Genomic DNA, 16115 nt, shown 5'->3' with positions numbered 1-16115 from the left:
TACAAATTTAGAGAAATTTCAAAAACAAATTGAAAATCTTTTTTTTTTTTTGAAAAATTGTGTTTACTTCTTTCATTAGATTAATGACAACTATCAAATAAAAGTATAAGCATTATCTTCAGCCTAAAGAAAATCACACCCGCTCAAAACAGTTTAGTAAAATCCTGTAAAATGATCAATGATCAGAGCTACATTAATCAAGCCACTTTTAAGAATGATACATCAAACCCCAAAATCTCACGATTAAGAGTGACTCTCTCAAAAAAAAAAATACCCCAAATTAATTTGTCACTCTAAAAAATGGTAAATTTGAGAGAATAATAAAACAACATTACATGCTCTCACCAAGATAAAAAATAATGCCCACAACTTAGAAATAAAATGATCTCAAGTCCAATGAATTACTAGCAAAATTTATTTTTATTTTTATGCATCACCACATCTTTTAGTCCATATTACCAGCTTTTACTTCAGACTATAGTTCCCAAAAATCGAGAAGAACTTTTAGTAGGACGTAACGTAGGCTAAGGTTATGGCTAACAAAAAAGGTAGTAGGGAAAACAAAAATATATGTTTGAAAAATAGAGGACTTTTTGGAGATTATAAGGTGCTTTTTTTTCTCTCTTTTTTTTATTAATTGATATAAACATATTATCTTTCTTTTTTTTCTTTTTTTTCTTTTTTATAACAACATTATTAGGAATACATAATCATCCCTATTTTTAAACATAATTGGGTGATGAAAAACATAAAACATAAGGTGATACTCCTCATTGGAGTAGGAAAATATGATAGGTTACCAAAGAGAAAGTTTTTTTTTTTTTTTTGCAAAGGCTCAAAGGGGTTAATTATGGATTCTTTATAATAGGGTTGGCTAGAAAGGCTCAAACTGATCAAAGATGGCCTTCTGCCATCTTTTAGGGTTCTATATAATCTTTCATATCCAATAGTTCAATGGACTTTTAGATGCGGCTGCACAAACTTTTTTTTTTTAAATATTGAGATCTTGTACAATAAATTGTGAAGCTGTATAGGCAAACAAGGTTACTTTCCAAGGATAATAGGCTCAAGAACTCGCTTGGTCTTTTCATAACATGTACATTCCTCCAAATGACTTAATCAATTTCACTCATTCAATTTCTCAATTTACGTTTCAACATCCAAAGGGAAAAACATAGTGTAACATAACTCAAGGCCAAAGATAATACGGATACCAAAATTTGAAAATCATCATGTTATCCAATGTTCAAAGATCACACTGAAAAAGAAAAAAAAATTTAAGAAAACACTAAAAAATTGGGACTAATTGCAGAAACTTAAGGGAGATGATTAAGAGAAAAAGACCGAAAACAAAAAGTTAGAAGCATGTTTTTTTTTTTTTGGAAAAAAATACAAAAATTAAGAAGATGCGTTTCTGGAGACACTACATTCTATATTCTGCCATCTTCGACTCAAATTTTTATCCAAAGTTAGTCTTTACAACAAAAATTAGTAAAAACATCACTAGGACTGAGACATTCCACAATTATCAACTATTCCTTCCCCCTAACCTGAAGGAGACATTGTCCTCAATTTCTAAAGAAAGGAGTAGAGTTTAGAAGATATCACCTGGCCACTGCTGGAAATATTTACAGATGGAGAGTTAAATCTAATTTACACTTTTTACGATAGTTACTGCCATCGTCAGCAGTTGCCCAATCCAACGCCAAAGTCATGGGATCTGGCTCTGGTTTGTAAGCTTGCAAAAGATCAAGTAACTCATTAGCAGTATGAGCACAAATGAAGAGTTTTTTCGCTGAGGATGGAATGAAATAATTTTTTTATTGCATGATTAAGAAATGTTATTAAGCCATCATAAAAATTATTAACATTTAACAAACCGATTGGTTTTTAAAGGATATTCAAATGGGCCCAAGAAACAAATGTAATTAGCACCTCCAAAGTTGCAAGGTCTCCTGGTAAGAAAATAAAAGCGTCAGCGTGATTTAACATTTCGGATATTCTTTCGTGCATACCTGAAACAACTAACTCTTCTCCAATTGGTGAGTCTGGTAGACATCCTAAAGGTTTTAAGGCTTTTGGAATGATGCCTAACACTTGGCTTCCTCGAACGAAAGCAGCTTTATAAACAAGCTTTGATAACCCTCGGTCACCTCCTCCATATACAAGATGTAGTTTCCTCTCTGCTATAACGCGACCAAGATCTACGGCTGCTTGAACGAACTCCTTATACTTTCCATAGTGAAATCCAGAAAGTACACAAATGTTTTTAAGTTGACTGCTTGAAGTTGCTGCCATTACAAAAATTCTAAAAAGAAACAATTTGTGAGTGCTTGAAAAGGAGTTCCTATTTAAGGATCTTGGTGACGGACATAATGATGTACATCTGTAAATGGGGTGGTGTGTTTGTCAAATGACGCGTGAAGCTTTTAGCTTAATAATTCAAATGCAAATAGTGAAAAGAAAAAGCAAACAGTGATTAGATAAAATAAAGAAAAATAATAATAATAATAATAATGCAAAAGATAAAAGAACAATAAAATAAAAGGATATTTACTGGTAGTTGTGATTGTGGCTCACATCTTTCTCTGGTTTTACGTCCAGTAACGGCTTGAACGCCCTCTATGGGTCGAGGATAAGCTTCCCATCCAGTTTTCTTATAAACTGGCAAACATGGTCTTTTAGAGTCAAATTTCCAAGACTAAACTGTGCACTTTCCTTTTGAAACAACTTCCACAAATTTTGAATTTCATGTTGAAAATATCCGCTTGGATGCGTCTCAAGAGATCGTAAGATATCATCCAATGATTCTTTACTCATGCCATCCTTAACGAATTTGATTTTATCTTCACGATTTACAGAAATCATTCCTAAAGTTTTACAACGTGACTTTTTGCAAGCAAGTCTTACACAGTGAGAACATTCAGAGCCAAGTCGCTTAGCTCTTTTTTTCTTAGCAAATGCACTTTTACCAAAACCAGGCATGTAGGAAAGGAATGGATCAGAAAATTCACCTGCCAATCAGACCTTTGCTTCAATTAACCAGCGAATGTTAGCAGGAATCCCATTGACCATTAACAAATGCAGTCATTCACAACAAGCTTTGTAAATCTTCTTAAGAGCATTTTGAGGGAGAGAAGGAAAACGTTGATGCAATTTTCATTGTCTTTCTTTCATGCTTGACATTAAGGTTTCAGTTATTGTGGGAAACTGAGAATACCGACTTAAAAAGTCACGGAGTACCGTTATCTGCCATTTATATGGGAGAGTGAATCAAAACAAAACGAATCAAATCTGCAAAATCAAATCAAAAGTGAAAAGGAACAACAAAAACACACAAGGAATATAACTCACCTTCGTCATTTTATTGAATCCAGTTCCAATTGCAAATTATAAATACCATCCTCTATTTCCTTTAGTTGTCTTTCTAGATCTTTCACGTGAGATACTAACTCTGGTGGTTGCAGATCCCAAATGGGATGTAATTTATAAAATCAGAGCAATTTCCTCAGGTGAAATTTTACATGAAAAAGCGTTTTAAGATGATCGAAAAGGAAATTTCTCATGGAGGTACTCATGACAAGTATAAAAATTTGGTGAGCTAAATCACAATTGTCAAACAACACACAATTAAAACAATGCAATGCACTCTATTCAAGACATAGGGAAAAGGAAAAAGAAAAAAATCAAATAATTCAAACGATAAAGTAACAGTAAATCAAATTCACAAAACGTTAAAATGAAAAGGCTTAATCAAAATTTTGGTGGGTCACTCAAATGGATTTCGGTATCTGCTTCATGTAGTTGGTATTCCAGATATGGTTTCAATCTTTGGCCATTAACTTTAAATGTGACACCATCCTTTAGATTCTCAATTTCTATAGCTCCATATGGATACACATTTTTTTACAACAAATGGACCATTCTACTTTGACTTTAACTTCCCTAGAAATAAATGAAGACGAGAATTATAAAGCAACACTTTTTGACCAATTTCAAATGTTTTCCGAAAAATTCTTTTGTCATGAAAAAATGTAGTTCTTGCCTTAATAATTCTGGAATTCTCATATGCATCATTCTTTAATTCCTCAAGTTCATTTATTTGCAATTTACGCACATTGGCAGCATCATCAAGATTTGAATTAAAAGCTTTAATGGCCCAAAATTATTTATGTTCAAGTTCTACTGGTAAGTGGCAAGATTTTCCATAAACAAGCCGATAGGCTGACATTCCTAAAGATGTTTTAAAAGCAGTATGATATGCCCAAAGTGCATCAATTAGTCGAAGAGACCAATCTTTACGGTTTGGATTAACTGTTTTTTCTAAAATTTATTTTATCTCCCTATTTGCTAATTCAACTTGATCACTTGTTTGAGGGTGATAAGGGGTAGCAACCTTATGTGTAATTCCATATTTCTTCATTAAAAACTCAAATGGCTTATTACAAAAATGCTTACCTCCATCACTGATAATGGCTCGAGGTATTTCAAATCTGATCAAAATATTTTCTTTTAAAAGGCGGATCACAATCTTGTGATCATTGTGCCAACAAGGAATCACCTCGATCCATTTTGAAACATAATCTACAACAACCAAAATGTATACAAATCCAAATGATGATGGAAAAGGGCCCATAAAATCAATTCTCCAACAATCAAATATTTTAATGATAAGGATGGGGTTTAAAGGCATCATGTTTCTCTTTGAAATAGACCCTACCATTTGACAATTCTTACACATTTTACAGAATGTATGTGAATCTTTAAATAATGTAGGCCAATAAAATGCACACTTAATATTTTTGCAGCGGTCTCTTTTGAAGAAAAATGGCCACCGCATGCTTCAGAATGACAAAATTGAATGACCCTACTTACCTCATCGTTTGGTATGCATCTTTGAAAAATTTGATCGGAGCAGTACTTGAACAGGTATGGTTCATCCCAGTAAAGTCTTTTCACTTCTGTTGAGAATTTCTTCTTATTTTGGAAACTTCAGCCACATGGCATTTCACCTATTGCAAGATAATTAACAATATTAGCATACCAAGGCATTTTGTTTATAGAAAACAAAAATTCATCAAGGAAAGAATCATTGATGGGTGTTGTTTCAATTGAAGACTCATTTGTAAGTCTTGAAAGATGATCTGCAACAACATTTTCAGCGCCCTTTTTGTCCTTGATTGTCAAATTAAATTCTTGAAGTAGCAAAATCCATCATATCAACCTTGGTTTGGCATCCTATTTTGACATTAAATATTTCACAGCAGCATGATCAGAATAAACAATAGTAGATGAACTAATTAAATACGAACGAAATTTATCCAATGCAAATATTACAGCAAGTAGTTCTTTCTCAGTTGTAGTGTAATTCATTTGAGCACTATTCAAAGTTCTACTTGCATAATAGATGACAAAGGGCTTACATTCCTTTCTTTGACCCAGAACAGTGCCAACAATATAATCACTAGCATCACACATTAGCTCAAAAGGTAAAGACCAATCAGGGGATTGCATTATTGAGGCTGATGTCAAAAGACTAATTATCTTTTCAAAAGCTTGTTGACAATCTTTAGTCCATTCAAATTGTGTGTCTTTTATTAGGAGGTTACAAATTGGTCTAGATAAGACACTAAAATCTTTTATAATCCTCCTATAAAATCTTGCATGTCCTAAAAAAGAACGGACTTCGCTAATTGTCTTTGGTGAAGATAATTTCGAAATGACTTCAACTTTGGCTTTATCAACTTCGATTTCTTTTAAAGACACAATATGGCCTAAGACAATTCTAGAAGTGGTCATGAAATGGCATTTTTCCCAATTTAAAACTAGTCCTTTTTCTTTGCACCTTTCCAAAACTTTTTCTAAATTATGAAGACATGTATCAAAAGAATTACCAAATACAGTTAAATCATCCATAAAAACCTCTAGACAATTTTCAACCATGTCACTAAAAATGCTTAGCATGCACCTTTGAAATGTTGCAGGAGCATTACAAAGTCCAAAAGGCATTCTCCTAAATGCAAATGTTCCAAATGAGCATGTGAATGTGGTCTTTTCCTGGTCTTCTAAGGCTATAGGGATTTGATAATAGCCAGAGTAGCCATCAAGAAAGCAGTAGTAGGGATGTCCAGCTACTCTTTCGAGAATTTAGTCTAGAAATTGAAGGGAAAAATGATCTTTTCTAGTGGCATCATTTAATTTTTTGTGATCAATGCACATGCGCCAACTAGATGGAATTCGTGTTGGGATTGGTTCACCTTTTTCATTTTTTACAACAGTTATTCTAGATTTTTTTGGTACTACTTGTGTTAGACTTACCCATTTACTATCAGAGATAGGGTAGATAATTCCTACATTTAGTAGTTTAAGGACCTCATTTTTTACCACTTCTTCCATATGAGGGTTTAGTTTTCTTTGTGGTTGATGGGTTGTTTTGGCATTTTTCTCTAAGTGTATTCGGTGTGTGCAAATTAAAGGATTAATGCCTTTTATGTCTTTTAAGGTCCAACCAAATGCAGTTTTATGCCTTTTTAGTACAGATAACAACTTACCCTCTTGATCATGTGTGAGTTGAGAAGAAATTACCACCGGATATGTCTACTGCTCTCCAAGATAGGCATACTTCAATTCTTTTGGTAAGGGCTTTAATTCAAGCTCTGGTGCTTCCTCTTCGTTTGCTTATTCAGTTTGTACCGTATCTTCAAAGTTCGATTGGTCATCGTCACCTATAGGTACCTACATAGAATCAAGTGTAGGACATATGTTAGCAGTATCAAAATCTAATTCCTTACTTGATTCAACAGAACCAACAAAATAAATTTCTGCAGAGTTTGTAAAATTCTCATCCTGAATGTGTTCATCAATGATTGGCTCGATGAGATCAATTTCATCATTCTCATTATCATCATCTTCTTGGTGGTGAGGTTGTTTACACATGTTGAACACATTGAGTTCCAGTGTCATGTTGCCAAAAGATAAATTCATTAATCCATTCCTGCAATTTATCAAAGCATTAGCAGTAGCTAAAAATGGTCGACCCAATATAACAGGAATTTGTTTGCGTTCATTATCAATTGGTTCCGTTTCCAAAACAATAAAATCCACAGGATATATGAATTTATCGACCTGGACTAATACATCTTCAATTATTCCTTTTGGAACCTTAATCGATCTATCAGTAAGTAAAAGAGTGGTAGAAGTTGGTTTTAACTCATCGAGATTGAGTTGTTGGTACACTGAGTAAGGAAGTAAATTAACACTGGCACCAATATCAAGTAAAACATGTCCAATTTTATGATCCTCAATAGTGCAAGAAATAGTTGGACAACCAGGATCCTTGTATTTCAAAGCACTATTGGTTGAGAGAATGGAACTTACCTGTTCTGCTAGAAAAGCTCTCTTTTGCACCTGATGTTTCCTTTTCACTGTGCACAGATCTTTCAGAAATTTAGCATAAGAAGGCACCTGTTTAACGACATCCAGCAGAGGAATGTTGACCTTAACTTGTTTAAAAACTTCATAAATTTCTGGATTGTGGTTTAATTTCTTTGGTTTGGCCAGTGCTTGAGGAAATAGGAGTACAAGATGAGAGTCGGTTATTTCTTCATGGTTTAAAGGTTCGACAGACTCTTCCCTATCTTCTGAAATTGAATCTTTACTAGTTTCACGAGGGTCCACAATGTGTTTTTCGACTACTTTACCACCACGAAGGTTTATAACCGATTTGACTTGACTCATATTTTGGTTTCCTGAATTTCCCATTTGAGGATGTTGTTGACTCTTGGGGTTTGGTTCAGGTTAAGCAGGAAACTTTCCTTTTTCATGTATGGTCAGAGCAGATATAAGTTTGGAGATAGTTTCTGTCAAATTGGTTAAGGTTTGCATTGTTTGGTTATTGATCGACTCTTGTTTTTCAATAAACGAATGCAATGTGTCTTCCAGAGTTTTTCTTGATGGTGGGACATATGGTGGGTAACTCTAGGAGTTTTGAAAATTTTGACATAGAGGAACTAGTTGTGAAGGTTGTGCATGATTGTCATTTCTCCAACTGAAATTTGGGTGGTTTCTCCAACAAGAGTTGTAAGTTTGGGAGTATAGATTTGGATTTGGCCTTTTGAAATTGTCAACGACATTTACTTGTTCATGCAGACTTTCTCTCAGAGCTGGTAAAGTTGGACAGTCCTGCATAGAATGGTCAGTAGAATCGCAAACATAACATGAAATATTTTGAACAGACTTTACATGATCATTCTTTTTTTACTCTAATGCTTCGACCCTTCTAGCTAATGATGCAAATTTGGCTTGAAAATCATGGTCTTCCCTAAGGTTATGCATGCCTCCACCAGATGGAGATGACTGGGGTTTATTTGATGACTCATAAGAACCAATTGTATCCCAGTGTTGTGCATTTTCTGCTATATAGTCAAGATAGTCTAATGCATCTTTAGGACTTTTATCCCTAAACTCACCATTACACATCATTTCAACGACTTGTCTACCTTGGGATGTTAATCCCTCGTAGAAATAAGACACTAATCTCTATGTTTCAAAACTGTGATGTGGGCAAATGTTAAGTAGTTCTTTAAACCTATCCCAACATTGGTAGAAAGTTTCTCCTGATTTTTGAGTGAAAGTGGTAATTTGTCTTTTGAAAGAATTTGTTCTGCGGGGTGGGAAGAATTTTTTCAAAAATTGTGCTTGCATTTCATCCCAAGTTCTTGTGGATTCTGACCTAAGATTTTGTAGCCAAGTTTTAGCTTTATCCTTTAGTGAGAAAGGAAAAAACTTAAGCCTGATTATATTCATGCTATAATTTTCATCAGTACAGGTGTTACAGACTTCCTCAAATTCCCTTAAATGCAAATATGGATTTTCAGACTCAAAACCATGAAAGGTAGGCAAAAGTTGAATGATAGCAGGCTTGAAATTAAAACGTGATGCATCAGGAGGGAAAACTATGCATGATGGTGACGCTGTTCTAGTAGGATGCATGAAGTCTCTAAGGGTCCTAGGTTGTTCATGAAGATTTTGCAAGGCTTGATCATTTTTGTAATCAGAAAAATTTTTAGCTCCTATGTCAGCCATATTTAAGGGTGGTGAAAGTGATTTTCTAATTAATCTACCACTATTTGTACGAGACCAACGACGCATCCAATGCTAATGATGTGTGCTAAACTAATGATGCAAAAACGCTAAATGAAAATTGCAGAAATAAAAATAAACTGGAAATTAAATAAGCAAAAAAAATGCAAAATAAAAATAAACAAACTAAAAAATAAATAAATAAATTAGGAGGTGAAACCAGCCATTAAAAGAAAATGTTTAGACGGTATTTTAAAACCAGCCATACAATAAAACATAAAATTAAATTAATTAATGCACAAAAATAAATAAACTGAAATTAAAATGCTAGGCGGTAGAACCGACCATATAAACAAAAATACAAAATTTAAATGACAGTCAGGCGGTAGAACCGACCATTTAAAATAAATGCGGAAAGTAAATCGCAAAAATTTAAAGAAATAAATTTGATTTGGGGACTAATTTGCAAAGGTTTCTGGGCTAAGATGAAGTTCTCACAAATTTTATGGATAATGTTAAGGTTGGAAAAGAAGAGGGGTGCTAACTGAAGTTTTACAAAAAGAGAATAAAATATAATTACGGAAAAATGGTAACGACAAAACAAAAAAATAAAATAAAAATAAAAATAAAGTAAAAACAAACTAATACCAAATTTAGAAAACTCCTCGGCAACGGCGCCAAAAACTTGACACAACTCAAAAGTGTATTACTCTCAAGTATAAGAGTGTCTAGTTATAATATAACCCGGTGAGACCGGGGTCGAACCACAAGGAGTTTTAAATCTAGTAAAACTAAGAAAATTAATTGCGGGGCAAAGAAATTATTTGAAATTGATTAAAAGTAAGCTAAGGTTTAGGATCCACTCTCTGTATTCAAACTATAATTTTAATACTCTCTCATTTATATTTTGCCTCACTTTTACCAATTAATTATTCTATCATTTAATTCTATGTGTGTGGATAAATATATAATAAAGTACCTAATGTGCCACATTATATTAATGTGTCGACATTATGTCAAAATACTATAAAATCTAGTGAGATTTATAAATTAACATGATATAAAAATAATTAGAAAAGAATTAAATAAACTTAAAAACTCATTTGAGAAAATAATAATAATTAATAGTTTAAAACATTGAGCTTCACCCTTCACCTCAGCCTAATAAAATTAGCTACTCATATTGAAAGAAAACACAACACTCTTTTTATTTGATAGACTTTTTGAAATATATTACAAAGAAAATGGATACAAACGGAAATAAGAAAAGAAAAGAAACAAAGAAAGAAAGAAAATCTCCAGTCTCGGCATCAGCTCTCAATTTAGCTCCCTAGCTTCCCCTCTTGGCTCCTCAATACTCCGGCTTTTATAGGCAACAATTGCCTCATCTTCATTCTTTTTATTCTTATTTAATTTATTATTATATTATTATTTAATTTTTTTATAATTTAAATGAATGTTGAGAAGTGTGATGGCCAGGAGGCGTGATGGCCTCCTGACCATCACAGGCAACCAAAGCATGGTTGCCTTTTACTCTTTTGTCTTTTTTTTATTTTATTTTTTATTTTTTATTTTTTATTTTTTTATTATTAGATCTTCTCAATTGTGTTCCAGTAGTTCTTCTTTGTTCTCGCTTTCAATTCCAATTCCATCTTTATTCTTGAAAAATATTTACAAGATAAAAATTAACAAATTACGAATTAATTTAACATAAAATATATTTGGGGAGTATTAAAATAATTTAGAAATAATGAATGCATTAATCGACACAATAAGTGAAAAACTAATAATTTTATCCTTATTAAATGTACACTTTTTAGTGTCAATCACGTTTAAGTAAAGTAGAGATCCAATTATACCTTGGTACATTTTGATGTCAACTTCTTTATTTTTTTCATCCTTATCAAGTTTGATTGTTGTACTCATTGAAGCTTTTTTAGTTTTTGAATTGTCAATCCCAAACCTTTTCAGTAAGTCTTTAGCATATTTGGTTTGATTGATAAAGATTCTCTCATTGTTTTGCTTCATTTGAAGTCCAAATAAATACTTCAACTCTTCCATCATGCTTACTTCAAGTTCTTTACTCATAAAAAATGAAAATTGCTTACACAGACTCATTAGGAGACCCAAATATAATATCATCAATATAAACTTGCACAACAAGTATATCTTGATCCTTGTTTTTTACTAAGAGTGTATTGTCTGTTTTACCCATTGAAAAATTATTTTCTAAAAGGAATATGTTAAGCCTATCATACCATGCTCTAGGTTCTTGCTTAAAACCATATAATGCTTTAGACAATTTATAAACATAATTTAGAAATTTTTCATGTTTCATATAAACTTTTTCCACAATGTAGCCATTTAAAAATGCACTTTTGGTATCCATTTGATATAAAATAACTTCTTCTTAGTTGTAACTTTAAGTCCCTAATCTAGTTTTATTTATTATAATTACACCGGATTCATCCATTTTGTTCCTAAATACCCTTTAATGCCTATTACGTATTGGTGTTCTGATTTAGGAACCACTTTTCAAACATTGTTTCTCTCAAATTGATTTAACTCTTCTTGCATGGTCATAATCCAAGATTTATCAATTTCGGTATTGAAGAAGGATTTTTGTTTAATTTGATATATGAATGCAGTATGTTCACATGTGTTTTTAATGGATGATCTAGTAGTTATACCAAGTGAAGGATCTTTTAAAATTAAGTCTTTAAGATGAGAGGAAATATACCTCTACCTCTTGGGGAGTGTGTGAGAATTGTTACCATTTTGATCCAAGTTGGGTTGTTATCCTTGTTGTTTCTTTTAATTCTCACTTGAATAATCATCTTGTTTTTTGACAAAAGATTCTTCATGATGTAGTTCTTCATTTTCTTTTTTTGCACCTTCATCATCATCAACTAGAACTTTCTCTGTAGAGGAAGGATTAGATTCATCAAAAGTGACATGCATAGATTCTCCAACAACTAAGGTCCTTTTATTATAAACTCTATAAGATTTGCTTGAATTTGAATATCCAAGAAAGATGCCAACATTGGATTTTGGATCAAAATTTCCCAAATTTTCTTTTCTGTTTAGAATAATACATGTGCATCTGAAAACCTTAAAATAACCAATATTTGGTTTTGGATCTTTCCAAAGCTCATAAAGTGTCTTGTTGAGAGATGGTCTAATTAACAGGATTTAAAATATAACATGTGGTGTTAATGGCTTCATCCCAAAAATATTTTGGCAAGGAGTTTTCATTTAACATAGTCCTAACCAGTTCCTGAATTGTCCTATTCTTTCTCTTAACAATCTCATCTTGTTGTAGAGTTCTAGATGAAGAAAATTGATGTTCAATACCAAGGTCATTGCAAGAAATTTCAAATGCATGATTTTCAAATTCTCTATCATAATCACTTATAATGCAAGATATAGTGTAGCCTTTTTCATTTTGAACTCTTTTACAAAAAAATTTAAAAGTATCAAAAACATTATCCTTACTAGCTAAGAACAACACCTATATAAATGTAGAAAAATCATCAATTATCACAAACAAATAATATTTACCATTTAGACTCGCATACCTCGATGGCCCAAACAAATCTATGTGAATAAGTTGAAAAGGCCTTGAAGTAGAGATATGATTTTTGTCTTTAAAAGATATTTTGACTTGCTTTCCAAATTGACAAGCATCACTTACTCTATCTTTTTTAAAGCCAATTTTAGGAAGACCTTTAACTAAATCATTTTTAGAAATCTTTGAAATTAAATCCATGCTTGCATGACATAGTCTTCTATGCAAAAATCAATTATCATCATGTAATGCAAAAAAATCATTTATCATAAGTCAATGCACAATCTATATTAATGGTATACACATTTATGCATCTTTTTTCTAAAAAAAGAACTTTACCATCACATGCATTCTCAATGATATATTTTGATTTATCAAAGATAACTTTATAGCCTTTATCATACAATTGACTAATACTAAGAAAGTTATGTTTCAACTTTTCAACCAGGCACACATTTTCAATAATGGTAGAGGAATTTATATTGACATTTCCTGCTCTAAGAATTTTTTTTTCTTTTGAGTTGTCTCCAAACAATACACCTTTGCCATTTTTTATTTTGGTGAAACTTGAGAGCCAAGAATAGTCACTGGTCATGTGTCTTGAGCATTTGTTATCCAAGTTTCAATTATTCCTTTTTCCTTTCTTCTTTGATCCCTGCGGAAAAGACCTCATACTAAGTTTTTAGGTACCCAAACCATTTTGGGTTCTTGAATATTAGTAATGGTTCCTTTCAGAATCCAAACCTTTCTAATGCTAAGATAAGTATTCTCCTTAATTGGACATGCATAGCTTATATGACTATTTCCATTACAATAATTGCAAACAATTTGACGCTTACTAGTTGCATTAGCCTTCACAAAATAAATTTTTGTAATATCTTTGTTTCATGTTTGGCTTATAACCAAGGTCTCCTTTGTCAAAAACACATTTTTTAGAGCTAAACATTTTTTTCTAAATTCTTTTAACATAATATTATTAAGCTCATTACTCTTTTTCTTAAGAACTTCGTGTTCCTTGATCAAATCATTGACCCGTGATTTTTCTTGTTCAAATGAAGTACTATGTTTTTCTTTGAATTAAATGTTTTTATCATGCAATATCTTATTCTCTATCTCATGACATTTAATCTTTTCACTTAAAGAATTCTTTTATTTTTGCAAAACATCATTTTCATTCAAAAACTCCAACATTATTTTTTTAAGAGAAGCATTTTTCAAACCAATTTTCTTCAAATCATTATACAATTCTTTAAAAGCCTCAAACAGTTCATCAAAAGGAAGATCATTTACCACATCAACTTCATCAAAATATTCATCTTCAATTGCCATAAGTGCCAAGTTTGACACCTCTTGTGATTGTTCTTCATCCATTGATTCTTTATCACTAATATCCCATGTTGCCACTATAGTTTTCTTCTTGTGTTTGTTGAGAAGAGGACATTCTGATTTGATATAGCCTGACTTCTTGCACTCAAAGTAGATAATTGCTTCATTCTTCTCTTTTTGATTCTTGAAGTTTTTGAACTTGCTTCACTCAATTGGTTTATTGAAGAACCTTATAAATTTTTCAGTGATCATTGCGATATCTTTATCTTCAAATTCGCTTTTCTCATAACTCTTTATTTTTATACTATTAAAGCAATGCTCTTTTTCTTCTTGTCTTCATCTCCTTTTTCAATGGCTAAATATTCTTCACAAAAAATAAGTGAACCAATTAAATCATCAATAAACAAAGTATTTAAATCTCGAGTTTCCCAAATAGTTGTTCTCTTAGGTCTCCATTCTTTTGGTAAAAGCCTAATGATTTTCTTTTCTTTTTTGCTATTTGAGAAAGTCTTTCCTAAGGCTCTTAGAATATTTACAATATCCGTAAATCGAGTGTACATGAAACAAATATTTTTGTTTCATTTGAAACAACTCATATTGGCTAGTGTATCTACTGATTTTAGGTTCCTTGACTTGATTTGTTCCTTTACATACAACTTCAAGGTTCCTAAAAGATGATCTAGTTGTAACACCTCATGAGGGATCTCCTAAAATTACATCCTTAGGGTGAGAAGAAACATACCTCCACTCATTGGGGAGTGTTTGCGAAGTACTTTAATTTTGCTCTGCATTTGTTTCTTCATGATGTTCCTCTTAAATTCCATGTGGTGCATCTTTTTTGTTGTCATTTGATGCTTCTTCTTGTTGTTCTTCTTCTGCATTATCATCAACAACGACTTTCTTCATAGAGGAGGGGTTAGACTCATCAAATGTAACATGCATAGATTCTTCTACAACCGAAGTTTTTTTATTATAAACTCTATAAACTTTGCTTGAGTTTGAATAACCAAGACAAATACCAACATTAGATTTTGGATCAAATTTACCAAGATTATCTTTTGTGTTCAAAACAAAACATTTGCATCCAAAGACTTTAAAATAGCCAATGTTGGGTTTTCTATCTTTCCAAAGCTCATATGGAGTTTTATTAAGATTTGATCTAATCAACACACAATTCAAAACATAACAAGCGGTGTTGATGGCTTCGGCCCAAAAATACTTAGGCAAAGAATTTTCATTCAACATGGTCCTAGCCATTTCTTGAATAGACCTATTCTTTCTCTCTACAACTCCATTTTGTTGAGGAGTCCTAGATGATGAAAATTAATGCTCAATGCCACAAAAATTTTCAAATGCATGATTTTCAAATACTCCACCATGATCACTTCTAATACAAGTAATAGAATAACCTTTTTTCATTTTGAATCTTTTTACAGTAAATTCTAAATGCATCAATGGCATCATCCTTATTAGCTAAGAACAATACATATGTGTATCTAGAATAATCATCTACAATCACAAATGCATAAAATTTGCCACTTAAACTAGCATATCTAAAAGGTCCAAATGAATCTATGTGAAGTAATTGAAGTGGTTTTGAAGTAGAGACGTGATTCTTGTTTTTTAAAGAAGTTTTGATTTGTTTTCCAAATTGAGAAGCTTCACAAATTCTATCCTTTTGAAAACTGATTTTTGCAAGACCTTTAACTAAATCATTTTTCAAAATTTTTGACATCAAATCCATGCTTGCATGTCCTAGTCTTCTATGCCATAACCAACCATCATCATGCAATGCCGAAAAACATTTATCATGAGTAGATGCACACTCTATATCAATTGTGTAAACATTACCACATCTATTTCCAATAAACAAGATTTTCTCATCACATGCATTCTCAATAACACATTTTGATTCATCAAAGATAACTCTACCCTTTATCACATAATTGACTAATGCTAAGCAAGTTGTGTTTTAAGTTTTCAACCAAACACACATTTTCAATGAAAGTAGAGGATACATTACCGACATTGCCAATGCCAAAGATTTTTCCTTTTGAATTATCTCCAAACGATACATCTCCACCATTTTCGATCTTGGTAAAACATGAAAACCAAGAATAATTCCCTGTCATGTGTCTTG

The 16115-nt window shown here is 32.1% G+C and overlaps 1 protein-coding gene and 1 pseudogene across 1 annotated transcript; both read right to left on the bottom strand.

Moving 5' to 3' along the window:
- Positions 1-1253: 1253 nt before the first annotated feature.
- Positions 1254-2298, bottom strand: LOC112095630 (cytokinin riboside 5'-monophosphate phosphoribohydrolase LOG8-like). Its single transcript, XM_024177736.1, has 3 exons — positions 2016-2298; positions 1658-1738; positions 1254-1258 (listed from the first exon to the last, which is right to left on the bottom strand). The coding sequence occupies exons 1-3, from the start codon at positions 2296-2298 to the stop codon at positions 1254-1256; spliced, it is 369 nt and encodes a 122-aa protein (XP_024033504.1).
- Positions 2299-4330: 2032 nt separating this feature from the next.
- The window catches only part of LOC112095629, a 12832-nt pseudogene continuing 1047 nt past the window's right edge, over positions 4331-16115 (bottom strand).

Source organism: Citrus clementina, unplaced genomic scaffold (genome assembly GCF_000493195.1).
Source record: "Citrus clementina cultivar Clemenules unplaced genomic scaffold, Citrus_clementina_v1.0 scaffold_1, whole genome shotgun sequence".
Lineage (NCBI taxonomy): Eukaryota > Viridiplantae > Streptophyta > Magnoliopsida > Sapindales > Rutaceae > Citrus > Citrus x clementina.
The sequence above is the reverse complement of the archived record's forward strand: the minus strand, read 5'-3'. Positions and strand labels throughout refer to the sequence as shown.